Source organism: Mustelus asterias, chromosome 20 (assembly GCF_964213995.1).
Source record: "Mustelus asterias chromosome 20, sMusAst1.hap1.1, whole genome shotgun sequence".
Lineage (NCBI taxonomy): Eukaryota > Metazoa > Chordata > Chondrichthyes > Carcharhiniformes > Triakidae > Mustelus > Mustelus asterias.
The window spans coordinates 20729232-20756580 of record NC_135820.1 but is presented as its reverse complement, the minus strand read 5'-3'; the positions used below and the strand labels follow the sequence as shown (position 1 = coordinate 20756580).

At 41.2% G+C, this 27349-nt stretch overlaps 1 protein-coding gene across 5 annotated transcripts in view; it reads left to right on the top strand.

The window, feature by feature from the left end:
• Positions 1 to 27349, top strand: part of tpx2 (TPX2 microtubule nucleation factor) — a 36804-nt gene that overhangs the window by 5212 nt on the left and 4243 nt on the right. For 2 of the 5 annotated variants that reach the window (XM_078236312.1, XM_078236315.1), the window contains 13 exons: positions 2944 to 3046; positions 3663 to 3764; positions 4409 to 4501; positions 8990 to 9126; positions 10237 to 10394; positions 16045 to 16222; positions 20117 to 20252; positions 21076 to 21295; positions 21658 to 21753; positions 22820 to 22996; positions 23597 to 23743; positions 24710 to 24821; positions 25989 to 26155. In XM_078236312.1, the coding sequence (XP_078092438.1) occupies positions 2944 to 3046; positions 3663 to 3764; positions 4409 to 4501; positions 8990 to 9126; positions 10237 to 10394; positions 16045 to 16222; positions 20117 to 20252; positions 21076 to 21295; positions 21658 to 21753; positions 22820 to 22996; positions 23597 to 23743; positions 24710 to 24821; positions 25989 to 26155 (1826 nt within the window). Of the gene's footprint in view, positions 1 to 2943; positions 3047 to 3662; positions 3765 to 4408; positions 4502 to 8989; positions 9127 to 10236; positions 10395 to 16044; positions 16223 to 20116; positions 20253 to 21075; positions 21296 to 21657; positions 21754 to 22819; positions 22997 to 23596; positions 23744 to 24709; positions 24822 to 25970; positions 26156 to 27349 lie in introns of all 5 variants that reach the window. The other 3 variants (XM_078236310.1, XM_078236314.1, XM_078236311.1) reach the window with 2 other exon arrangements.

The following is a 27349-nucleotide window of genomic DNA, read 5'->3' as shown; positions in this document are numbered from 1 at the left end:
AAAACGAAAGGGTAAAAATAAAGGCGATGTCTGTATGTACATAGAATTTGAAATAAAACAGTTGAACTGATAGCTCAAATCGAAATAAATATGATCTGATAGCCATTACAGAGACATAGCGACATTTAGGAAGGTCAGGAAGTGGGTCTGTTAATTAATGACGATATTAACACAACAGAGAGGGATGGCCTAAGTTCAGGATGTAGAAGCAGTTTGGGTAGTGATGAAAAATGATAAAGGCAAGAAGTCACTTGTTGTGGTATACAGCCCCTTTAACGAGCAGAGTGCCATGGGATTCTGGGGCCTCAACTTACTGTAATTTGTATAAATAAAGAAATATAAATAGATTGAGTGAGTCGGCGAAGACCTGACAACTGGAGTATAATGTGGGAAAATATAAAATTATTCATTTTGGCATGAAAAAATAAGTATGCTTTCCGGTGAGAGATTGCAGAGTTTTGAAATGTAGGGGGATCTGGGTGTCCAAGTGCATGAATCACAAAAGCCTAATATGCAGGCACAGCAAGTAATGAGGAAAGCTAATAAAATGTTGTTTATTGCAAGAGAAATTGAATGCAAAAAGGAGGTTATTCTTCAGTTATACAGGACTTTGGTGAGACTGTCTGGAGTGCTGTGTACAGTATTGGCCTCTTTATTTAAGGACAGATGTGAAGGAAGCAGTTTATTATCTACAATTGCGGGGGGGGGGACGGTGAGGAAAAGTTGAACAAGTTAGGCTTGTACCTATTGTTTAAATAAAGACGGTTTGATTGAAACACGTGAGATCCTGAAATGGGGGGGGGCACTGTTTAAAATAAGGTGTCACCCTCATTTAGAGTAGAGATGAGTAGAAACGTTTTGAGCATCGTGAGTCTTTGGAACTCCCTCAAAAGGCAGCGGAAGCAGAGTCCTCGAATATTAAGAGGTAGATAGATTCTTGATAAGCTGAAAGGTTATTGGGGGTAAGTGAGTGCTAGAGTTGAGGTTGAAATTACATTGGCAATTCTAATGTTAATGACCTAGGTTTGGTTATGCTAGGAATAATTTCAAAATTTGTAGATCGCACAAAACATGGAAGTCTCGTGAGGAGTGTAGTAGATTTCTTGAGGCCATAGGCTGGTGAAATGATTCAATTTAGTGTGTGCTGCATTTTGGCAGACTACTGAGGAGAGGCAATATTGGGGGGGGGAAAAACAATTCTAAAGGTGATGCTGGACCTGGGTGTATATGTGCACAAATCATTGAAGTTGGTAGACAAGGTTGATAAAGTACGTGGGATTTCTGAATAGGGGTATAGAGTACAAAAGCAAGAACATTTTCATGAATCTCTAAGATACCTGTTCAGCCTCAACTGGAGTTTTGTGTCCAATTCTGGGCACTTTGGAAGGATGTAAAGGCATTTGTAGAGGGTGCAGGTCAGATTTGAAAGGTTTTGGGGATGAGGAGCTTGAGTCACAGGATCAATTGGAGAAGGTGCGGCTGCTCTCCTCTGAGAAGATTGGGAGACTTGATTAAGATACTCAAGATTGAGAGTCTGTACAAGGAAAATTGTTATGTTGGTGGACGGGTTGAGAACTAGAGGACGCATATTTTAAGTTGGTTGATTAAAACCAACAGTGACACAAGGAAAATCCTTATGCAGTGAGTGGTTGATCTGGAAGAAGAATCAATCATGGATTTCAAAAAGGAATTGGGTAATTATCTGAAGATAATGGCAGGTTCCATATTGTCAGATGTGAAGTCCATTTCATTGGTTTATTCACCTGAAGTTTGTTACTATTTCAGAAATTTGAAATCTGGCCATCCCTATTTGGGAACTGTGCAGTTCAGCATTTCAACCAGCATTTCACTCTCTTCCATTACTTGCACACACATCTTACTCTTGAAGTAAAAACTGCTTCCTTTTCCTTGTGTAATTCCAGATCTTGCCTTGAATGCCCAGAGCTTTGAGGTTTTGTACAGCGGTCTTTTTGTAGCATATTTTCAAGTTTGCAAAATATGAACCTTGTGAACTAGAGGTGGGGAAGCGTAAGGAACGCCTCAATATAAATGTAGCCCTGCAGACTGTACTTTTTCAAAAACTAGTGTCTTTGCTGTAATGTTAGAAATGCAGCAGCTAATTGTGCACAGCAAGTTTCCACAAATTCATTGTGATGTCCAGATTATATGTTTTTGTGATGTTGATTGAGGGGTAAATATTGTGCAGGACCCGAGAGTTACTTGCTACTTGAAATAGTGCCATGAGATCTTTTACATCCACTCACGAGGACAAGTGGCCCCTTGGTTTAATGTCTGATCCAACGATGCTGCACTCAGGCCTGCATTGAACTGTCAACTTAATTTTAGTTAATGCATGAATCCACAACTTTCTGATACTGATGAGTACTACCACTGAACCATAGCTGAAGACTTGCATAGTATACTCTACAGATTCTGTATCAGGGCGGCACGGTAGCACAGTGGTTAGCACTGCTGCTTCACAGCTCCAGGGACCTGGGTTCGATTCCCGGCTTGGGTCACTGTCTGTGTGGAGTTTGTACATTCTCCTCGTGTCTGCGTGGGTTTCCTCCGGGTGCTCCGGTTTCCTCCCACACTCCAAAGATGTGCGGGTTAGATTGATTGGCCATGCTGAAATTGCCCTTAGTGTCCTGGGATGCGTAGGTTAGAGGGATTAGTGGGTAAAATATGTAGGGATATGGGGGTAGGGTCTGTGTGGGATTGTGGTCGGTGCAGCCTTGATGGACCGAATGGCCTCTTTCTGTGCTGTAGGGTTTCTAAGATTTCAAGTGGTTAGAATTGAACAGTTGCGTGTTCTTTGATTATTGTAGAATAAGTTCCAACTCTTACTACAGTTAATGTGGAGAAATTATTTTTTAAAAAATATGTTTGTTCAGTTTTATATATTCAGTGCTATTCAGTATTGTTTACTTTTTTTCTTTCCAGCAGACACTGCTGATAGACCACCACAAAACTTGATAACCTCAGTGGAAGCATCAAGAGACAACTCCAGCAAAACTGCTCCTAGCAAAACTATACCACTGAGAAGGCAAGTAATAAATGTGGTATCAAGTGTATGACTGTACCGATTATTGTCGCTGCTGAACCAGTCTGGATTGCATTCAGCTAGGATGATAATGGTACTAGGTGAGACTGGGAATGGAATGCTACAAAGGCCGGTGATATTTTACACCCCTTTATCTGTTCTGCATTAGTGACTTGCATATGGGAGCCAAATATGAGCGTGTTAAATTTACACTAATATGGAATGGTAGACAGACAATGCAAGGTTAACACCTGAGTGTAGCTACACCACATGAAACTGCAATGGTTCAAGAAGTTAGCTTACCACCAACTTCTTGAACAATTATGGATGGGTAATAAATGCTGATCTATCCAGTAATGCTCAAAAAAAATTAAAAGGATCAAATATTAAATTGGGTGACCTGAAATAAATTTCTACATTAATCGTATTTCTGTTTGGTAAGTTAGCAAGATATGGGAATGAATGGATATAGATTGGAAGGAAATCTGGGAGGAATAGCACTCATTGGATTCAGGGCAATGTGTTGAAACGAGTGAATGTTGTCAGGGCAAAGTCTTATTTCACTAGCATTGTATCTGGTGATAGCTTCAATCTTGTCTAAATTTTTCATTTTCACTAGATCGACCAGGAAATCATCTAAACAATTGGGCATAATGCGAGCTGCAAGAAGAACTCAGGATCTGGAATCTTCAGAGCCTCCAATTAACAAAAAAGCTAGGCTGTAAGCTCTTTTGTTTAAACTTCCTCCTTGAGAGATTGTGCATGTTTAATTGGGGGTTGGAGGAAAGGAGGGTGGGGGGGTGTGGCCTCGTTCTGAACCAACAAGACCATTCTTTCCCTGATTTTCTACTTCCTTGCCTGAAAGTAAAGTGGTCCAAATGTTAGGAATTCTCATGGGAGAACAGCAAGTTTCCAAGCCAGAATCCTTCCATTCTGACCAGCGTTTGGAAAATGCTGCATTTTTCTTAGGTGGATCTTTAAAGTTATTGCTGGCTCTTTGAGCATTGCCTGTTTTAACAGTTACCTTACTCCTTGATGTTGAGCTTAATTGGATTTCGGGCAAATTTTAAAACGAGGGATGAATAGTTTGCTTGCTGTAGTTCTTGCTTGGCCATTTTTGCAATCAAAATTCATCAATTGTAAAATGGATTGACTTTATTTGAACCCACACCATCAATATTGTTCTGCTTTGCAGATTCTAAAACTTTGTGTCAAGTAGAGGAGTTAACCTAGGTGTACTTTACATTGTGGTAATTCAACTTCTTGTATTGGTCTAACAGACGTACTAAATCAACAATTATCTGGTATGAGCTTCATTTCTGGAGTGGGATAACTTGAAACAAAAAATGTTCCTTGTATTATTAGAGCTCTGTCTGGAAAGTGCTCTGGGAGTAGAGCAGGGAGTGTATCTCGCAACCGTACCAAATTGACCTTGCCTGGCACACCAACTGTTCTCAAGTAAGTGCTATTTCTGAAGTTAAAGGATATGCATTCTAAGTTGCCGTGCTACTTTTTTTTGTGATGTAGCTGTTAATGCAAGTTGTGGACAGTCTTACTGTGTTTAGCTTATGGTGACAGTTTTATGTTCATTGTCAACTTGATACAATCCCTCAATTTATCTCAATTTTGTATTTCACTAACTGAAATCCTCAGCATGAAGTGACAATGTGCCAGTTTGATTCCTTGTCAATGTACTAGTTTCCTGTTTTTAAAAAATATTATTGTGCTTGGCTATTCTCTGTTCAGACCATATTCCTATGGGTTCCAGAAGATTTCTCAATTTACCCACTGTTATATATTTAAGTCAGTTAGCTCAGATAGTCACAACGTGGTGCTAATAACGCCAAGGTTGTGGATTTGACCCCCTGGCCAGATTCAGCTGTCATTTAATTCCAGCCCCTTTTCTGTCTGTGTAGGACAGTTTCAAATAAGGGGTCATTGAACATAGCAGACCGCATTACACTTCTTGAAAAATCTCTATGGGAGGCAGTAGTTAGTGGTATTGTCACTGAACTACTGACCCAGGATAATCCTCTGGGGACCTGAGTTCAAATCCCACTATGGCAGATGGTGAAATTTGAATTCAATAAACATCTGGAATTAAAATTCTATTGATCATAAAACCATTGTTAATTGTTGTACAAATAATAACTTAGAGGTGGGGAGGGCTATAAACAAGCAAATAATGGATGTGTGCAAAAGTGGAACGGCAATAATCATGGGGGATTTTAACCTACATATTGATTGGTCGACTCAAATTGGACGTGGAGGGCTTGAAGAAGAGTTCTTGGAATGCTGTCGGGATTGTTTCATTGAACAGTATGTTACAGAACCTACGAGAGAGCGAGCTATCTTGGATCTGGTTCTGTGCAATGAGACAGGTAGGATTAAGGATCTTCTTGTGATGGATCCTCTTGGGATGAGTGATCATAATATGGTGGAATTTCTGATACAGATGGAGGGTGAGAAAGTAGGGTCCCAAACCAGTGTCCTCTGCTTGAACAGAGGGGAGTACGATAGGATGAGGGTGGAATTGGCTAATGTAGACTGGGCGAGCAGACTGGTAGGTAGGACAGCTGAGGAACAGTGGAGGATTTTTAAGGAGATTTTTTTAAGTACTCAGCAAAAATATATTCCGGTGATAAAGAAGGACTGTAAGAAAAAGGATAACCGGACATGGATAACGAAGGAAATAAAGGAGAATATTAAAATAAAATCAGATGCGTACAGAGTGGCCAAAAATAGTGGAGAATTAGTGGATTGGGAAAGCTTTAAAGAAAAACAAAGAACGACTAAGAAAGCGATTAAGAAAGGAAAGATAGATTATGAAACTAAACTAGCTCAAAATATAAAAAATGATAGTAAAAGTTTTTACAAGTATATAAAAAGGAATAGAGTGGCTAGAGTGAATGTTGGACCCTTGGAAGATGAGAGGGGGGATTTAATAGTGGAAAACGAGGAAATGGCTGAGACTTTAAATAAGTTCTTTGTGTCGGTCTTCACGGTGGAAGACACAAATAGTTTGCCGAATATTAGAGATCGAGAGTTGGTGAGAGGGGAGGTCCTTAATACAATTACTGTTACTAAGGAGGTGGTGCTTGGTAGACTAATAGGACTGAAGGTAGATAAGTCCCCGGGCCCGGATGGAATGCATCCCAGGGTACTGAAAGAAATGGCTGAGGTAATAGCATTTGCGTTAGTAGTAATTTATCAAAATTCGCTGGACTCTGGGGTAGTGCCGGCTGACTGGAAAACAGCTACTGTTACGCCGCTGTTTAAAAAAGGAAGTAGACAAAAGGCGGGTAACTACAGGCCGGTTAGCTTAACGTCCGTAGTTGGGAAGATGCTAGAGTCCATTATTAAAGAGGAAATAACAGAGCACCTGAATAAGAATGGTTCGATCAAGCAAACGCAGCATGGATTCATGAAGGGAAAGTCGTGTTTGACGAATCTACTGGACTTTTATGAAGATGTCACTAGTGCGGTTGACAGAGGGGAACCGGTGGATGTGGTGTTTTTAGATTTCCAGAAGGCGTTCGATAAGGTGCCTCACAAAAGGTTGCTGCAGAAGATTGGGGTACACGGAGTTAGGGGTAAGGTGTTGGCGTGGATTGGGGATTGGCTATCTAACAGGAAGCAGAGAGTTGGGATAAATGGGTGCTTTTCTGGTTGGCAGTTGGTGACCAGTGGCGTGCCGCAGGGATCGGTGCTAGGGCCTCAATTGTTTACCATTTACATAGATGATCTGGAGGAGGGGACTGAATGTAGGGTATTCATGTTTGCTGATGACACGAAGGTGAGTGGGAAAGCGAATTGCGTGGAGGACGCGGAAAGTCTGCAGAGAGATTTGGATAGGCTGAGCGAGTGGGCGAGGATCTGGCAGATGGAATATAATGTTAGCAAATGTGAGGTTATCCACTTTGGAAGAAATAATAGTAAATTGGAATATTATTTAAATGGAGAAAAATTACATCGTGCGACTGCAGAGGGACCTGGGGGTCCTTGTGCACGAATCGCAAAAACTCAGTCTGCAGGTGCAGCAGGTGATCAAGAAGGCGAATGGAATGTTGGCCTTTATCGCGAGGGGGATAGAATATAAAAGCAGGGAGGTCTTGCTGCAACTGTACAAGGCACTGGTGAGGCCGCAACTGGAGTACTGTGTGCAGTTTTGGTCCCCTTATTTGCGAAAGGATATATTGGCCTTGGAGGGAGTGCAGAGAAGGTTCACCAGGTTGATACCGGAGATGAGGGGTGTAGCTTATGAGGAGAGATTGCACAGATTGGGTCTGTACTCGTTGGAGTTTAGAAGGATGAGGGGTGATCTTATAGAGACGTATAAGATAATGAAGGGGCTGGATAGGGTAGAGGTGGAGAGATTCTTTCCACTTAGAAGGGAAACCAGAACTAGAGGGCACAGCCTCAAAATAAGGGGGGGGCCGGTTCAGAACAGAGTTGAGGGGGAACTTCTCTCAGAGGGTGGTGAATCTCTGGAATTCTCTGCCCATCGAAGTGGTGGAGGCTTCCTCGTTGAATATGTTTAAATCACGGGTAGATAGTTTTCTGATCGATAAGGGAATTAGGGGATATGGGGAGCAGGTGGGTAAGTGGAACTGATTCGCTTCAGATCAGCCATGATCTTGTTGAATGGCGGGGCAGGCTCGAAGGGCCAGATGGCCTACTCCTGCTCCTATTTCTTATGTTCTTATGTACAAATCCATCTGGTTCGCTAATGTCCTTTAGGGGAGGAAATCTGTTGCCCTTACCTGGCTTGGCCTACGTGTGATTCCAGATCGACTGCAAAATGGTTAATCGTTAAATGCCCTCAGTTGGGCAACAGATGCTAGCCCAGTCAGCGACAGCAGCATCCCATGAACAAATTTTAAAAAATGGTTGCATGATTGCTTTTAAGAGCTGACAGTGTCATTACGGTGTTCCACAGGCTGCTGTTTAGTTTCAGATTCTAGTCTGCAGAGAACATCTGTACTCACGACCCCTCACCTAATTAGGACATTACAAAAAGAAAATTGGCAATGAGGTGGGATTTTGTTTTGTGAGAATGGAAAAAAAAATTGTGGGCATTCATACTTCGAATATTAGAAGGCTGTGGAAAGTCAACAACAGGATGAAAGATTGAAGTACTAGTGCGGGACGATCAAGTAAGATAAAAGTTCTCTGTGGTTTTAAAACAAGGGGCCGCATTCTCCCACCTCATCCGCAGCAGGGAATTCTCCAGTCCTGCTGCAGTGAATGGCGATAAGACTGATCACCAAATTCTCCATTTTCATTGGCAGTAGTGACGTGAACGGCCAGAGAATGTACAGATGCTGTACATCTGGGGCCATTTGGAAATTCACACTGAGAAGAGACCATTCACTTGCTCTGTGTGTGGGAAGGTATTCAATTGGTCATACAAGCTGCAGGAGACATCAGTGAGTTCACACTGGGGAGGCAGTTCACCTGCTCCAAGTGTGGGGAGGGATTTGCTCATTCATTCACTCTGCTGAAACACCAGCAAATTCCCAAATAACTATTGTGATTGCATTTTGCTGTGAATCATATTCAGGACTGAACCAAGTTCATTTGGGTCTATTTCTGCTGAATTGAAAAATAACTCCACTTTGTGCCAGGCTTGAATTTTAACTTCATCTAATGAGAAGAACCTGTCTCCTTGGAATACTGGGACGAGAACATTTCTGCCCTTACTTTGTAAAGATGAAGGTTTTCCTTTTTTAGAAAAGGAATGGCTGGTGTCAGTAATTCTGGGGTGAGGTCAGCAACAAGGCTGTCAAATTGTAGCAAAATGGGACGATCTATTAAGACGTAAAAAATCGTGAATACATGGTTTGATTCTTTTACAAAACATGATTCTAAAACAATTTTCTGATTGGCAGCTGAGAATTTGTTAAAGATTACTTATTCAGATTCATCTATTTTGATTCCCTATAGGAGGAAGCAACATATGGGTTCAAAGGGAAAAAGCACAGAAGAGTTGGAGATGGAAAAGATTGCTCAATTTCAGAAAGAAATAGCTGAGCAGAGGAAAATTAATGAGGAATCACTGAAGTTGGCCCTATCTGGTGCAGGTATCAGAATTGTTTTATTGTTTCTTCTGGAGGTTGGGTAAAGATTCTCTCACACCCAAGTCGGTCAGTAAATATTTGAGCCTAGATGCTACAAGTTGGCAGACTATGACTTGAGTTTAATCAGCACAGCTGACAACTCCCTTCCATTTGTGCAGTTTTTTCTAACAGTCAAGGAGCAGTGATCTGGAACAAACATTCCCCTCCCTCTTGCCACTTGCTAACAGAAAAATGATGGAGTTAATTGTAGCTGTCCTGCTGAGATTAGGTAACTTGTTACAAACTATGAACGCAACATGAGACTTTTTGGCCTGTGTTAGCACACTGGCTTTATCAACTGAGTTACTGGGGAAGTTTAAAGTATTATACCTGTGCAGAAGATCTTAAAATTATTTTCGAAGCAATTGTTGTAGTTTTGTAGATTGCTTCTCATTCACAAGCAAATTGTAATTATACTCCAAGAAGGAAAGCGGTGATGTTTATTGGAATTAACGAACATAGTATCTGGTGAATCATGTGGTCTCTTTCCTCAGTCATTATTGAGTTTATACCTGTTGGTTCAATGCAGCTTAATTCAAATCATTCAAAACATTTCTTGTCATCTTAATATTGTAGCTTGTCATCTTGATATTGTAGGGTGGTTGGAGTGACTTTTTCAGTTATATTACGGAATCAATTGCATTGAACTCTTTATTTTTTCTTTGCCGTACATGGCAAAGTGCCTGGGCCCTTTAAATTATTTTGTGTGGCTACACATGCATGGCCAACTTGCGCATGAACTTTTGGGCTGTTATGTAGTTGCAGTTTGGAGATGAAGTAAAAAATAACCATTTCTTGGTGGGACTGGACATTAACAATCTGCTAAAACTGAGAACCATTCGGGGACTAACTAACTATTTTTGCTTTCTTCCCTGTGAATAGAGCCTTGAGCCTAAATGTCAGCTTCTTCAGTTAGTTAGTTAGTTGCTTTTGGCATTGTGTTTATCTTTACAGGACTTTATTTTTTAAAGTGAAAAATTCCCAAATTGTATTTTTGTTTAACAGTTTCCCTATACATGACCAAGAAGGTTACTGTTAAATGCAATAGTTTTAGTTTTGACCTATAAATTTCAGGTCAGAACAAGAAAAGAACACACATCCCACCCACAAAACCAATGGATATCAAGTTTCACACAGATGAGCGCATTAAAGCACATGGTGAAAGTCAAGTGGACAAAGTGTACAAGGAAGTAGACTTCACCAGTGAACTCCGTAAACATCAGCAGTTTTCTGTGAGTAGTTTGATCGCTTGATCTACACAGCTAGAGACAGTACTGCAATGAACGCATGGGAAGGGAAATATTAGACTGATTTATTTTCAACACCTTCCCTATTTGTTGACAACCAATGTTTCCATGTTAAAAATCGCTTGAGTTTAAATTGCAATAAAGAATGAACAAATAGATTCTTCCATGAGCCACTATGTGGCTTTTCTCTCTCATTCAACCTTTTCGTCTTTGGATGTCTAATGCTATCATATTGTAGGTTTTGGATAATCTGCTTGGGAAGGTTCCTGGTGGTGATCATCCTCGAGAATCTTGACTGGTTTGCCTGGCTTTATTTATTAGTGATATACTTGTGTTAATAACCCCTGACTTTGGACCTTGCCACAAGTAGAACCACCTTCTCTGTCTTGTCAAACCCAGCTTAATCTGTTGGATTTAAATTACTGTGCTGTAAAATATTTAAATCTGTTCAGTGTTAACAACCTAAGTTAAATTATCCTCTGTCGAGGAGATAAAGCTCCAATCTGTACAGCACGACTGTTCAGTTAACTGAACACCTTCTCAAAAATGGTCACAATACCTCTATGCGGCTATACAAGGGAAGGCCAATGTAGAAATGCAGTCATTAAAGGAGATTTCATACTCTGAGCCAAAGACAGGCATTTCCTTAACTATCATTGTGAGTCTTGCATGGTGTGTTGGCTGGCTGATACCAAGGTAAAAGAGCGCATTGAGAGGGTGCAAAATATTCTGCAAAGAGTGAGTTGGAAGAAGTGATACCTGATAGACTGACAGTGAGAGTAGTGTTAAATTCAGGTCAGAAACTCGATCAAGTGTTTTATGAAATCTGCCTGGATCATAAGTTTTGCGATTTGAATTTGGCTATGGGTCTTTACTCAGTGGTTGGGGTGTGGAATGGACTGCCTGCTGTGATAGTGAAGTCGGACTCTTTAGGAACTTTCAAGCGGTTATTGGATAAGCACATGGAGCACACCAGAATGATAGGGAGTGGGATAGCTTGATCTTGGTTTTGGACAAAGCTCGGCACAACATCGAGGGCCGAAGGGCCTGTGCTGTACTGTTCTATGTTAGCATGAGATGTTTCAGTTCAGGTGCAATTGAAATGACCCACAAGGAAGGTTTTATCAAACAAAGTTTATTTAAGAATACAGTTAACATGTATAGAAAGAAAATTAGCAATAACCTTTACCAATTACAAACAAGAAAAAAGAAACCATGATATTATATAAACCTTAACAGCTAAATGCCGTTCCACTCAAACAAATCCCATAAGCAAAACCCTTGCCACAGTTTTAGCACAGAAAATACAAATGCTCATGTGAAGATGGAATTTAGTCCTTTTGGTTGGATGCTACAGTTCACTTGATACACACACAGACAAACTTGAAATCAGAACAGCTTCCAGAGATTTTAGTTACTAGCTAGCAAACCCCCAACAGCAGAATTTTCACTCTAGGAGGGCGAGGAGACCTGTTTCCAGCAGCCTGCAGAACTTCCAAAAGCAGGGAGAGAGAGTTCAGTCTGATGTCCAAATGCATTTTAAACTAAAACAGCAGCCAAACTGAAAGTGAAACCTTGAATTCACTGTGAAGAAAAAAACTGTCCAAAACACACAACCTGCCACCCAGTCGTAAATTCCAAGACAGTGCATGAGGCCCAGATTAAAAATAAACAAAACCCCATTTAAACCATTGAAGCAGCAATGAAAGGACTTTTAGCAGACAGCTTGGCAACAATTTTTAAAAAAATCCCAAAGCAGCTTAACTACAAACAACATGATTTTAAAGAAAAAAAACATTTAAAGGCACAGTACATATCAAGGTCCTGCAAATCAAACTTTTTTGAGTTGGGGAGAAAGTTTAAAAAGCAGGATCTTGAAGGTTGTAATCTCTGGATTACTCCTAGTGCTGCACAGTAGTTGCGGTAGAAATACTAGGAGATGATCTACATGTGGTTTGAGTTATGATGCAGGAGTGAGGGCTTCAGATTCTTTTGGTATTGGTACCAGTTCTGTGTAAAAGGCACCTATTTAAAAGGGACAGATTACACCTCAACAAGTCACTGACCAATGTCCTCCATGGAGGTTCATTGGTGCGGTTGGGGATGGTTTAAACTAGCTTGGCCAGGGATTGGGAATCAACATATAGGAGTAAAGAGGAATAAGGTGCATAAAAAATAAGAGCAGGAGTAGGCCATTTGGCCCCTCGAGCCTGCTCTGCCATTCAAAGGATCATGGTTGATCTGACATCACATCCACTTTCCTGCCCTTTTCCCCATAACCCTTGATTCCTTAACTGATCAAAAATATATCTACCTCAGCCATAGATATACACAAGGACTCTGCCCCCAAAGTTCTCTATGACAAGGAGTTCCAAAGACCCTCAACCATTTAGAGAAAAATATTCTTCTCATCTCAGCCCCTATATTCTGAGACTATGCCCTCTGATCCTAGGCTCCACTGAGGGCAAACATCCTCTCAGCAGACACATGGGAATACCACCACCTGCAAGTCCCCATTCAAGTCTCACAACATCCTATGTTGGACAATACTAGAATCATAGAATCCCTACAGTGCAGAAAGAGGCCATTCAGCACATTGAGTCTGCACCGACCACAGGCCCTTTCCTCGTATCCCTACATATTTTACCCGCTAATCCCTCTAACCTACGCATCCCGGAACACTAAGGGGCAATTTAGCATGGCCAATTAACCTAACCTAGAGAAGGGAGTAATTCCATATTGGGTAAAAGTGGACTATGATGAAGGCAAAAGTTGTATTACAATCCACACATGTAAATGCAAAGTGGTGAATTAACATTTGTGAGGTACAAATACACAGCCATGTGGGAACATGACATAGTGACAATAACAAAAATGTGGCTTTAAAAAACTAAGGACTATGCTCTTAATTTTCAAGGATATAAATTGTTCAGAAATTAGAACGACATTAAGAAGTAGTCCTTTCAGCCTGTCGAGCCTGGTTCAATTAGATCATGGTTAATCATCAAGCTCAATGTCGCTTCCATATCCCTTGATGTCAATAGTATCCAGGAATCTATTGATTTCCGTCTTGAACATGCTCAATGATTGAACTTGCCCAACCCTCTGGGTAGAGAATTCCAAAGATTCAGCACCTTTTGTAAGGAAGAAATTCCTCCTCGTCTCTGTCTTAAATGGCCTACCCCTTATTCTGAGATGATATTTCCTGGTTTTGGACTCCAGAGTGTTTTATGAAGTCCGCCTGGATCATAAGCTTTTTGCAATTTGAATTTGATGGGAATCACCCCATCTACGCTTTTGGAATTTTGTAAGTTCAATGAAGTCACCCCTCAATTTTTGAAACTCGGAGAATACAGACCCAGTCTCCATCATAGAATCCCTACAGTGCAGAAGGTGGCCATTTGGCCCACCGACAACAATCCGACCCAGACCCTTCCCCGGTAGCCCCACGTATTTACCCTGCTAATCCCCCGACACTGAAGGACATGGCCAATCAACCTAACCCCCACATCTTTGGACTGTGGGTGGAAACCGGAGCACATGGAGGAAACCCATGCAGACATGGGGAGAACATGCAAATGCCATACAGACAGTCTCCCAAGGCTGGATTGCAATCCAGGTCCCTGGCACTGAGGTAGCAGTGCTAACCACTGTGTCACCCTGTTGCCCTACTTCACATTTATTCACATTCCATCTGTCATGCTTTAGCCCCATTCACTTGGCCTGTTACAGTCCTCTTGAAGTCTCTTTGCATCCTCCTCAACTTGCGTTTCCACCCAGTTTGATGTCATCAGCAAATTTGGAAATATTGCATTTGGTCTTCGCATCCAAATCATTTATATAGATCGTGGACTCAGCATGGATCCTTATGGTATCTTGCTAATAACTGACTGCCATCCTGAGAATGATCCATTTATTCTTACTCTCTACTTTCTTTCTGTTAACCAATTTTCAATCCATACTAGTATGCTTTCCCCCAATCACACGTGCTCTCATTTTATTTATTAACCTGGTGGAACTGATCAAATATCTTCTGAAAATCCAAATACACCACGTCCACTAGTTTTCCTTCATCTACGATACAACTAACATCCTCAAAAAAAAAACTTCCAACAGGAGTTATCAAACATTATTTCCCTTTCATGGATGCATGTTGTCTCTGTCTAATTTTACCTAGTGATCTAAATGTCACATCCTTAATAAAAGATTTTAACATATTCCCTGCTACTGACTGTAGTTCTTTCTTCCTTCCTTCCTTCCTCCTCAACTAGTGGAGTTAGTTTTGCTACTTCCCAATCCACAGGAACCTTTCCATAATCTAAAGAATTTTGAAAGATAACAACCATGCTGGGATTGGACGAGGAAAATATCAGGAAAAATTACATTTAAATCTTTGACATATGATTATTCATTTGTCTAATTAGCCCTGCAATAAGTTGGTGCTTACTTGCAGTGCTAGAATATTTTCTTCGAGAAGGGAAGAGGCAAGTTGTAGTGTTCATACTGTCTGAGGAAAAAGCTAGATTTTAAATATGTTTGGCCTACTTGCAGGTTGGTCTTTGTGTTCAGCTGTATGTACTGATAGAAGAGACATGTTGAAGCGTTTCATCTTGCACTCATCAGGACACTTTGCAAGAATACCAGTATGAGGGGAAAACAGTAATTTATACTGTCCAAGTGTCAGGTGCAAAGCTTTGATGTCTCCTTTTTTCCAGCAATTTTCAATTCTGTATTCCTAAATGATTGCTTTTAGTATGCCTGATCATCGTAGTGTTGTGGCTCACTTGATAGCGGCACGGTAGCACAGTGGTTAGCACTGCTGCTTCACAGCTCCAGGGACCTGGGTTCAATTCCCGGCTTGGGCCACTGTCTGTGTGGAGTTTGCACATTCTCCTCGTGTCTGCGTGGGTTTCCTCCGGGTGCTCCGGTTTCCTCCCACAGTCCAAAGATGTGCGGGTTAGGTTGATTGGCCAAGCTAAAATTGTCCTGAGATGCGTAGGTTAAAGGGATTCGTGGGTAAAATATATGGGGGTAGGGCCTGGGTGGGATTGTGGTCGGTGCAGACTCGATGGGCCGAATGGCCTCTTTCTGTGCTGTAGGGTTTCTATGATTCTACGATTACTCCTGCTTCTGAGTCAAAGGTTGGGTCCTACTCCAGAACTTGAATGTAAAAGTCAAGGTTGACATTTCCCAAGATAGTACTAAGGGAGCGCTGCACTGTCCAAAGTGCTATCTTTTGGGTGAAATGTTGACTCGGATCCATCTGGTCAGGTAGTTGTAAAGACCTCCTGGTACAATTTCAAAAGCTGAGCAGGTGAGTTATCTCCAGTGTTCTGGCCAATATTTATCCCTCAATCAGCATCGCAAAAATAGTTTTTTTTTCATAATCACTTCACTGAGTGCAAATTGGCTTTAATTCCTTATAGCAGTGACTAAACTTCAAAAGTGGTTGTCAAGCACTTTAACATTCCAGTGGTTGTGAAAGATGCTATTTAAATGCAAGCCTTTTTTTTTGGATCCATAATCAAACCACTTTGATACAGCAGCAACTAACAAAATCTTAATGTACATTAATTTGCTGTGTTTATAATCATTTATTATCTGCTTTCAATAATGCTGACTACTTGCTACACAGACACGTGGGCACAAAGGAGCTACAGTACCAAAACCTTTCAACCTTTCTTGTGGGAACAAAAGGAAGTATGAAGCTATGGATTCCCAAGGATATGTGTCTCTAGCAGAACAGGTCGAGGCATTTCAATGTCGTACACCATCACGATATCAACTGAGGAGCAGTTATCAGTTGGAGGAAGGTAATCTGGTATTTCCCTCTATTTTTAAACAGATGAGACATCTGCTTTTGTACCTACCACAAGAAATCAGTGCGTGCTCTGGTACTTGATGAAGCACCATGGTGTATCCCTGGCCTGTGCCTGTCTGTCAGCTCTTGAAGAGCTAACAGATAGGCATGTGATGGGTGGCTATCAAGGCCCTGCCCAAGGTCTGACTCCACTCCTTCCACTTGAAGTTGCTTTGAGGGCCAATTCTCCCTCTTCTTGCTCGAAGTTTCTTCATGGCCTGAGACTGGTACTCCTCCCTTTCAGTGCAGCTGCTCCAGACTCCACTCCAGTGTATGTTACTCTAAGGTCTGTGTAAGTGCCAGTATGAAATGGTTGGACCAAATGGTCTATTTCTGTGTCATATCCATCTAGGATGGTGATGCCCTTCAAAGCACTGTTTATTGGCCGCGCTGTATTCTGACAAATTGGCTACTGTTTACATGTGCTTTTATCTCCATTTCTTAAAAACACTGAGCTCTTGAGTTAGAGCAGTGTGTACTTGCAAATTGTGCCAATTAGTCCCAGTGATGCTGACTTCTAAAGAGCAGTTGGTCCATAACAAACAGCAGAGTTTACACTTGTTCAATATTGAGTACAATAGAAAATGGATAGCCTTGCTACAAACTATTTTCTGTTCAGAGATTCTATGTAAAGTAATCAGTTTTCAAATGTTTTTGGCCTTGCACTGGTGTGCTGTTTAGACTAAAGACAGAAATAGGTCATTCAACAATTCACTTTGAAAGAGCTATCCATGTATCTGATTAAGCCCAATCCCCATAGTTTTGCATGGTGTCAGTGGTTTGCTCTGCTGCCTCACAGCTCAGGGACCTGGGTTCAATTCCGGCCTCTGGTCACTGTCTGTGTGGAGTTTGCATGTTCACCCCGTGTCTGTGTGAGTTTCCTCCCACAGTCCAAAGATGTATGGATTAGGTCAATTGGCCATGCTAAATTGACCCTAGTGTCGGAATTATCAGGGTAAATATGTGGGATTGTGAGAATAGGGCCTGGGTGGGATTGTGGTCGGTGCAGGCTCGATGGGCTAAATGGCCTCCTTCTGCACTGTAGAGATTCTATGATATGTTTCATAGAACATAGAACAGTACAGCACAGAACAGGCCCTTCGGCCCATGATGTTGTGCCGAGCTTTATCTGAAACCAAGATCAAGCTATCCCACTCCCTATCATCCTGGTGTGCTCCATGTGCCTATCCAATAACCGCTTAAATGTTCCTAAAGTGTCTGACTCCACTATCACTGCAGGTAGTCCATTCCACACCCTAACCACTCTCTGCGTAAAGAACCTACCTCTGATATCCTTCCTATATCTCCCACCACGAACCCTATAGTTATGCCCCCTTGTAATAGCTCCATCCACCCGAGGAAATAGTCTTCTTTAGTTCCTTTTGAAATATTTCTCAAATTCCCCTTTGAATGTTTCCAGCTTTTCAAGGCACTGCGTTTCAAATCACTTAACGCTGTTTTGGGTTACCTCTAATTTTTCACCTTAAATGAAGATCAACTGGTCCATTACGCTTGTTCTAGTTAGTTATGTCATAAATAAGCATCATAGCCCTTGTATTTTCAAATCAAGCTCCTGGCAACGGGTAACTAAAATACATCCCTACAAATCTTTTCATGTGCAGCAATTCTGCCTCTTTCAAGGATTCTGAAGTCAAAGAACAAAGAAAATTACAGCACAGGAACAGGCCCTTCGGCCCTCCAAGCCTGCACCGATCATGCTGCCCAACTTAACTAAAACCCCCTACCCTTCCGGGGACCACATCCCTCTATTCCCATCCTATTCATGTACTTGTCAAGATGCCCCTTAAAAGTCCTTTTATTCCTGAATGTTTGCAGAATATGCAGATTTAATGCACAAGCTAGAAAATTATTCCACGGTGGCACAGTGGTTAGCACAGCTGCATCACAGCTCCAGGGACTGGGGTTTAATTCCAGCCTTGTGTGGAGTTCTCTCTGTCTGTGTGGGTTTCCTACAGGTCCTCCCACAGTCCAAAGATGTGCAGGTTAGGTGGATTGGCCATGGTAAATTGCCCCTTAAGATTTTGTAGGTTAGATTGAGTAGCCATGGTAAATGTGTGGAGTTACGGGGATAGGGTGGGGTAGAGAGCCTGGGGTACAGTACTCTGAGAGTCGGTGCAGACTTGGTGGGCTGAATAGCCTCTTCTGCACTGTAAGGATTCTATGATTCTAAAGACTTGGGTAAAGACCTTCAAGTGTCTAATCTAGTTCTATGTTTGTGTAACTGCACGTCTATTCATTCTCCCCAAGATGTCTAATTAAAATAGCCTGCCCCCACAATTCAATTATTTTAACAATTAAATTGCCTTAAAGTCCACATTGTCAACTTGGGTGTCAGCACTGGGACTAATAGATCCATTTGAAAATTGAGGTGTCAGCCCAAACAAAATTTAGCTGCTACTTTTAATCCCACTTTCCAGCACCTGACCTGTAGCCTTACAAGTTTCAGCATTTCGGGTGCAGATCCAGGTTCCTTTCTAAATGAGTTGAGCCTTTCAATCTCCGCCATCAACTTAGACATGAATTGCAGATGCCCACCATCCTCTGGTGAAAAATGTCCCCTCTAATCCTACTAATCACCTTAAATCTACACCCCCCCCCAGTAACTGGCCTCTTTGCCAAGGGAAACAATCAATCAATCCTCCGTGTCTATCCTATCTAGGTCCCTCATAATTGTTATACACCTCAATTAGGTCACCCCTTCGCCGCCTCTGTTCTAAGAAAATCAGTCTTTAAATTTGTCCAATCTCTCCTCATAGCTGCAACTCTCAAGCCCTAGCAATATTCTTGTAAATCTCCTCTGCACTCTCCAGAGCAATTATGTCCTTCCTGTAATATGATAACCAGAACTGTACACAATACTTTTTCAGTTGTGGCCTCACCAGTGTTTTATGCAGTTCCATCATTAAATCCCTGCTTTTGGATTCAATACCTCACCCGATAAAAGAAAGTATTCCATACATTTTCTTGTCCTGCCACCTCCAAGAACCTGTGGACATGCACTCCAAGGTCTCCCACTTCCTCAACCTCTCTCAATATCTTCCCATTTATTGAGTATTCTTTTGCTTTGTTTGCCCTCCCAAAATGCATTGCCTCACACTTTTCTAGATTAAATTCCATTTACCACTTTTCTGTCTACTCAACCAAGCCATTGATATCATTCTGGAGACAACAGCTATCCCCTTCAATCAACTATGCAGACAATTTTTGTCCTTTTCAAATGTTCCAATCATACATCCCACATTTAAGTCTAAAGCATTAATATAAACAACACAAGCTTGCAGAATGCCACTGGAATCCACTTTCTATTCGCAAAAAAAACACCCATTAATCATTATGTTCCCTGTCACTGAACTAATTTTGGATTCATCTCATCACCTTTCCACGTATCCCATGGGATCTCCTTTTTCTGACCTGTCTGCCTTGTGGGACCTTATAATGCCGTACTAAATTCTACACAGATAACACCCACTGTACCACTTTCATCAACCCTCATTGTTACTGCCTCGGAACATTTGATTAAGCTAGTAACACACGATCTTCCCCGAACAAAACCATGCTGACTATCCCTGATGAGTTGGTGCCTTTCTGGGTGACAGTTTTGTGATGTGTTTTACACGAGATATTGGTTTCCCTTGGAATCTTTTTGAGGGCCTCTATTTCCCACAATAAAGACTAGAATTTTGAACAATATTGTTGAGACTTAACCAAGACCTTGCACAAAGGTCCCTGAAACTTTTTTGTTTCTACAATAGCTTCCCTGTGACTAAGTTCAAAGATGTTGTAAACATATAATGGAAGATGAAAGCTTGCTCTCCCTTCTTCCTAGGTCCTTGCAAGGTGGCTGAAAAGATCAAGCTAACAAGACCTCATACTCCCATGCTGGCAACAAAGGCCCGTGCTCGACCAACAACCTGCAAGAGTGCTGCTGAAATAGAAGCTGAAGAGTTGGAGAAAATACAGTCGTAAGTGCAATGTTCCAAAAGCCTAGTGTGTTTTATCTGCAAACTGATGCACCAAGTTTCTTCACAGCCAGTACTTTCAGTTTTACATCCAGCCCCAGGATTCTTCCTGTTGCACGACTGTGTTCTAAAATGTGATGTGAGGGTTCAGTTTCAGACCACAATGGTGAGCAGATTGTGAAATTGCCAAGGCCTGGGATTTACGATTAGTTTACACAGCCCTTGCCTTTTCCTTTATAAATCCGGAGAAGAGGCTTGAATGTAAGGTGGAGTTATTGTTCCTTCAGCCACTTGTGGCTTTTGTATCATTTTAACATGGATCTAGGAAAGAGCAGTGAAGCTACGGCCCAAGCTTGTGCGGGGATTGTCTGACTGGGGCTACAAATGTCTGTTCGGTGTATAGAGCCTGTAGGACACTGCAATTAGTGAATTAACTTCCTCAGTCCTAGTATCTTCCCTGGCTGGATTTGGAATTATGTCTATTTTTAAAGTTTTTATACTGTCCAGGATTGTAGTTTCTGGTTTATTTCACGTTTTATGTTTGAGATAAGCACATCAAACTAAACTTGGAGGTATGTTAAAGTGCTCTTCTGGGTGTGATTGTCACTGACCATTTCAAGCATGTCCACAATTCTCCTTTCCATAGGTGAGGTTTTGAATAGAGTGTTAGAGGGGCTGTGGGGAGCACTGCTCCAGTATGACTTTCCCCTTCTGTAGTCAAGAGAAAGTAAAATCACCCAATTGCAACTTCACCTTGGGGCTCCAATTTAGTGGTTTGTGACAAAAACTGGGCTGGAAATTCATTCAGACTGGATTCCTTCTTCAGATACAAATTCAAAGCCCAGGAAGTAAATCCCAGACTTCTGGAGGGTGGTCCAATTCTTCCAAAGAAGCCACTTGTTAAGGAATCAACAAAGCCTATTGGATTTGATTTGGAAATAGAAAAACGCATCCGTGAACGAGAGGAAAACAGAAAGCCAGAGGAAGTGGAGGACCACAGTTTCCACTCACGGCCCTGTCCCACTAGGATACTCGAAGATGTTGTGGTAAGCATTTTTCCCCTACAGGAGAAAGTGAATATCTTATTGAATATCTTACTGAATTTCTAGATTATGTACAGCCATAAAAGTCTGATTCTATCGTAATACCCACGGTTATACTTTTCAGCTGTTTATGGGTGGTGCCTTTTGTTAGTTTGCAACTATCATTGAATAAAATTGATTATTGGTCCAAAGGTTCCTATTAAGATTTTCCATCAGACTTAATTAAAGGACATTTTACTTTCTTGATATTAATGTGCCGTTTTGTCAAGCTGAAGCAATGTTCAGTTCCTGATAAGTTTACCTTTTGTATCAAAATGAGTTTTATTATCTGCGGCTGTTTCACACGTTCCCATACTTTCTTGTAGGGCGTTCCAGAGAAAAGACTGCTACCCATAACTATGCCTAAATCTCCAGCTTTCACAATGAAGAATCGTGTGCGAATTCCGCACAAGGAAGAGAAGGTAAGAATAATGGTTACACTTGCAGATTACCACCAATAACCAAATTGATTAAAATTGATGCTCTGACCATTGCGAATACAAACCAAATGATTCGTTCATACTGCAGTTCAGGGAGCAGTCTGCACAATCATAGAATTGTCGAATTATGTAGCCTGGAAGGCAGCTATTAGTCCATTGTGTCCATGCCAGCCAATATTAATAACTTGTACAGCATTTTTGACAAAACATCTATGGATGTATCTCAGGGTCATTCTAAAATGAAATCTGACATTGAGCCACGTGAGGAGATGTTGGGTCAAATGACTAAAAGCTTGGTTAAAGAGCTAGGTTGTAAGGAATGTCTTGAAGGAGGAAAGCAAGGTAGAAAGGCAGAGTGGTGTAGTGAGCAAATTCCGAGGCTTGGGGTCAAGAGATGCACAAGAAATTAAAATTAAAGCACAAATATCTCTGTTGTGGGGCTGAAGGAGAGTTGAAATGGGGTGAGACAAGGCCAGAGAGTAGTTGGAAACCAGGACGAGAATTTTAAAATAAAGACATTGCTTGATCAGGAGCCACTGTTGGTCGTTGGGCAATAAGGGAAAGAAAGTTGCTGCAAGTTGGTGCGGTTTGGCTGTGGTAGTGCACTGACTGAAGGCCACCAATGCTCCAGAGTCCTACTGCAGGAGCAGCAATTGGAAATGATAAAATTGTTGAAGAACAAAATAGGGTGAGTCTTTACTTGTGCTAGAAAATGGCAGTCTGATTTTTGAATTCAGTCTGAACATACAGGTGAGATCATGGCTGATTCTCAAAAAAGGCAGTGACCCTTACTGGATTTTAAAAATCTAGTGTCTTGGGCTGTAGTTAAAGAACTGCAATGCTTCATTAGTCATTCAATGTTGACTCAAGTGCTTTGTTTCAAAACTCTGCAATTTAGTCATGAGTCTCTTTGCAGAGGCCTGGAGTACTTGTGGTTTTGACTTGTGTCCAGGTTCTAAAATAGTGCACCTGTTGCTAGAATTATGCAGCTTTGTGTCCAAGTTTGAATGCAGAGCTTAAATTTTTTCTCGCCTGTTGAAACTTGCAGGAGGAAAAGCAAGTGATTAAAGCAAATCCCATGCCACACTCTGCTGTTCCATTCAAGCCAAAATGTACAGAAGAGAAGATTGTAGAAATTCAGCCATTTTCATTTGAAACCCGGGACAAACAGAGGGAAGCATTAAAAGAGAAGAAAATACAAGAATTGCGCAAGGAACTGACTGAGGTAATCATTTAAAAATGTCAACTCTTCAACTGAATCCAGTTCAAGGTAATACATAATTATATATCTTTGAAGGTGATAGGTTCGTTGATAAGGTTTTGTAAATGGGCACATTGAATATATGAACTGTTACAAATCATTAATCAGGCCTCAGCTAGATTATTATGTACAATTCTAAGCACCACAAGTTTCTAGAGAAATTAGAGGAAGCTTACCTGAAATGAAGCAGCTCCGTTATGTGGAGAAACTGGGATTGTTCCTTTGGAGTAGAAACAGTTAAGGGAACATATAACAGAGCTTCAAAATGAAGGAAGAGCTTGATGGTGCAAGTAGGTCAGTAACCAGAGATCATAAATTTAAAATAATTCACTGCATCGAGGTTTAAGATCTGGAAGGAGTAGCTTGTCTGTGGGACTAATTTGGACAGTGCTTTCAAAATGGTGATTACCTATGCTGTAAGATTCTATACCACAGTTAATTGAATGCTAAATGTTTAATTTTCAGTTACATTATTTATGAACAAATACATTTCTATAAAGACAATCTGAATTGTATTTAAAAATTGTTGCTTATTGGAGTGTCTACATTGTCTGTCTTGTTCAGTTCCCTACCTTTAAAGCACAGCTGCTTCCTGACTTTGACTCAAGTCGGTTACCAGAGAAGGTGGTGAAGTCTCCAACTAAAGTACAACCATTCCATTTACGTCTAGATGAACGTGGTGCTATTCGAGACCAGCGCTGGGCACAGATGGCAAGTTGCTCTGATCATATGTGGCTACACTTTCTTTTCCAAACATAGGAGCAGAAGTGGGCCATTTGGTCCATTGGGTCTGCTCTGTCATTCAATGAGACCATGACTGCTCTGATGTAATCCTCAACACTACTTTCACCATATTGTCTTAATCCTCAATTCTCTTACTGATTAAAAAAATCTGTCAATCTTGGTCTTTAACATAGTTGACAACCCAGTCTATACAGCTCTCTACCATAAAGAATTCCACAGATTCATTACTCTCTGACAGAAGAAATTCTTCCTCATCTCTGCCTTAACTGGGTGACCCCTTACTCTGAGATTATGCCCTCTGGTCTTAGACTCTCCAACAAGAGGAAACATCCTTTCAGCATCTACCCTGTCAAGCTTCCTGAGATATGTCTCAATAAGGTTGCCCTTCATTCTTCTGAACTCCAATGAGTGTAGGCCCAACCTACTTAACCTCCCCTCATAAAAAAAATCCCTCCATACCCGGGATTATCTAGTGAATGTTCACTGCACTGTCTCCAATGCCTGTATATCTTTCCTTTTAGATAAGGGACCAAAACTATTCACAGTATTCCAAATGTGGTCTAACTAGTGCCTTGTATTTCTTTAACAAGACTTCCCTGTTTTTATACTCCTTTCCCTTTGAAATAAAGGCCAACATTCCATTTACCTCCCCAATTACCTGCAGAATTTGCATGCTAGCTTTTTGTGATTGATGCACAAGGACCCCCAAATCCCTCAGGCAGCAGAAAGCGGCAGCACATTCTGCATTTAAACCATATTCAACCCCTCTATTCTTCCTACCAAAGCGCATAACCTCACATGTTCCTACATTAATTTCCATCTGCCAAGTTTTTGCCCATGCACATAACCTGTCTATATACCTCCTGTAGACTGTCATCCTCACCATCCTTGTGGAGACTTGAATTTTGAACAAGATTTGATTTATTCATGCAGATGAAAGAAGAATTGAGACAACAGAAGGAAGCAACATGTTTTAAAGCCAATCCAAATGCTGTTATTTACCGTGAACCATTTCAACCAAAGAAAGCAGATCGATCATTGATAGGTAATTTGTTATCTTTTAGTCATTTGAAGTTCTTGCTTTGGAGGGGAGTGGTGGTGGGTGGGTGGGTGCTGCTTGTTGTTGAGACTGAAAGTGGTGGGGAATGGGGAGAGAATCCTGAAGAACAATTGGGTGTGTGTTCATATTTGAACAATTTGTATCTCAACTGGGGTTTACAAGTGCAAATTTTGGTGTTGGAACATTTAGCATATCTGAGATTACAGAATACCAATGGTCACTACTAGCCTGGGCATCTCATAGATTGAGGATGGGAGCGTCCACTTAGCTGAGCTCAGTTGTTTTCCGTCTGAGATCTTCAGTTGCTGAATGCTATCATTATGGAGGTGGCTATTGTTGTCGATCATGTATTTCTGAAGGATTGTCTACTTTTAGTTGACCTCAGTGGGGTGGTGTTCATGAACGCAGAAGTAGGGAGGATGAATAAAGAAGGTAATTTGTGCCAAGATTGTGTTTTGAAAGGAGTGGACGATTGATGCACATGTTGAGGCCCTGGAAAAATAATTAAGCAGATACTGAGTATTCGCCTTTTATTGTGAGAAAAAGAAAATATTGGTGAGTATATTTGAAAGATAGAGGGGAATGAGGCAAATTCTTAAAAGCTTTGGATATTGAGGTTGGAGGTTAAGTTCACTGTTGACAAGTGAGTTTTTTATGGGTCCTTTTGGCCAAGAGCATGAGATAATGGAGATTCCCTGGATTTGGAAACAGCATTTAAGTTTTGGACAGACAAAACTAAATTGAAAAACAGCAAGTACTTGATATGAAAAAGAAAGTGAGCTTCGAAGCAGCTTTAGCATTGAGACATGGAAGCTTCTTTTTGAGATCGGAGGTGATAGTGGCAAGAATATTCTGGAATACTGCCCCTGTTGCTCAAAATACAAATGATGGGGTGGGGAAGTAGAGAAAGATTCTTGTCTTCTCATGTTGGAGTCCAGAGGATTTGTTTGCCTGGTCTCAACTAAGAAAGTAAGTTTTAGCTCGAGGTGGATAAGTTGCTGCAAAAGGAAGCTCCTTTTATGTTTGTCCATTTGTTGTTTCTTTTTCTTTGGATCACTCCGCTTAATGTAATTTTGTTCTTTCTTTGTCACAAGTTGTTGATATTTTGTTTGAATCCTTGCTTTTCGAACTTAGAAAAGTTTGATTCCACAGTTCAGGAGAAGTTTGAATTGGCAACGGAGAAGCGTGCGAAAGAGCGTGCAGAATTTGAAATGCGTAAAGTGGAGAAAGAAGTCATGCGGGAGAAGTTAGAAAACCAAAAACAAAAAGAAATTGAAGAACATGAAAGAGAAGAAACAGCCCGACTTCGACAGGAGTTGGTAAGTAGCTGATTATCTATCTGGTGCAATTGCTCTGAACAATTAGAATTTCCAATAGCTTCTGGCATAAGTCTATCAAAGTTGACAGCTGGAGACTGAATGCAGTGAGACCGATTGCTTAAATTCAACAATTGGTAAGTGAAGGTGGAAGTGGTCACATGATAGCCACATGAACAGACTGGGAATAGAGGGATACAAACGGATGGTCTAGTTAGGAACACATGATCGGTGCAGGCTTGCAGGACCAAAGGGCCTGTTCCTGTGCTGTATTGTTCTTTGGTCCAAGAGGGAGAGTTGAAAATGTTGAGATTGGAGATCTGCTGGCCGGACACATTAGATTAGTGTGCAAGTACATAATAATTGAGTTTGAGATTCTTTTCCCTGTATAAACTGGGCTCTCACTTCAACTGGTAGTAGCTATAACAGCAAACAATCATTGAATGATAATATAAACTTATGAAATATTTTTAGTTAAATACAAATAGGGCATATAATGCAGCTGTAACATGTGGGAGCTATTGGACGTTTGTGTGATCCACAGCAATCACATTTGCCGTAAGTGTCTGCGGCTTCAGGAACTTCGACTCAGAGTTGATGAGCTAGAGCCTGGGCTTTGGACGTTGCAATGCATCAGAGAGCGGGAAACTTACCTAGACACTGGGTCAGTAACACTCCTTAGATTGGGTACCTCAGATTTGGTTCATAGTCAGTGTCAGGAAAGTTGGGCTATAAGAGAGGCCGGTATGGGGGATCCAAAACGTAGCAATGGAGGATCCTTGGCCCTCACAATTCTCCAACAGGTTCAATGCTCTTGTGTGGATGAGAGAAAGGACTACATCCTCGGAGGATTCCTGGGGTCCGTCCTCTTCTTCTCGCTGACTGCCTTTAACAACTTAGAGTGTGGTTTTTGGAAAAGGCTTTCAAGCAAAGATATTTCCAGAGATCACAGTGTGCTTGCTGCTATCGCTCTTTGCATCAGCTCTTGTCCATAAGCAATAAGCAAACGGATCAAAGTACCATGAGGCAAATTCTTAAAAGCTTTGGATATTGAGGTTGGAGGTTAGAACAAAGGTTCACTGTTGACAGGTGAGCTTTTTATGGGTCTTTTTGGAGATTCCTTGGATTTGAAAACAGCATTTGAGTTTTGGACAGATAAAATTAAATTGAAGTTCTTATGATATTTGTGTTAGATGC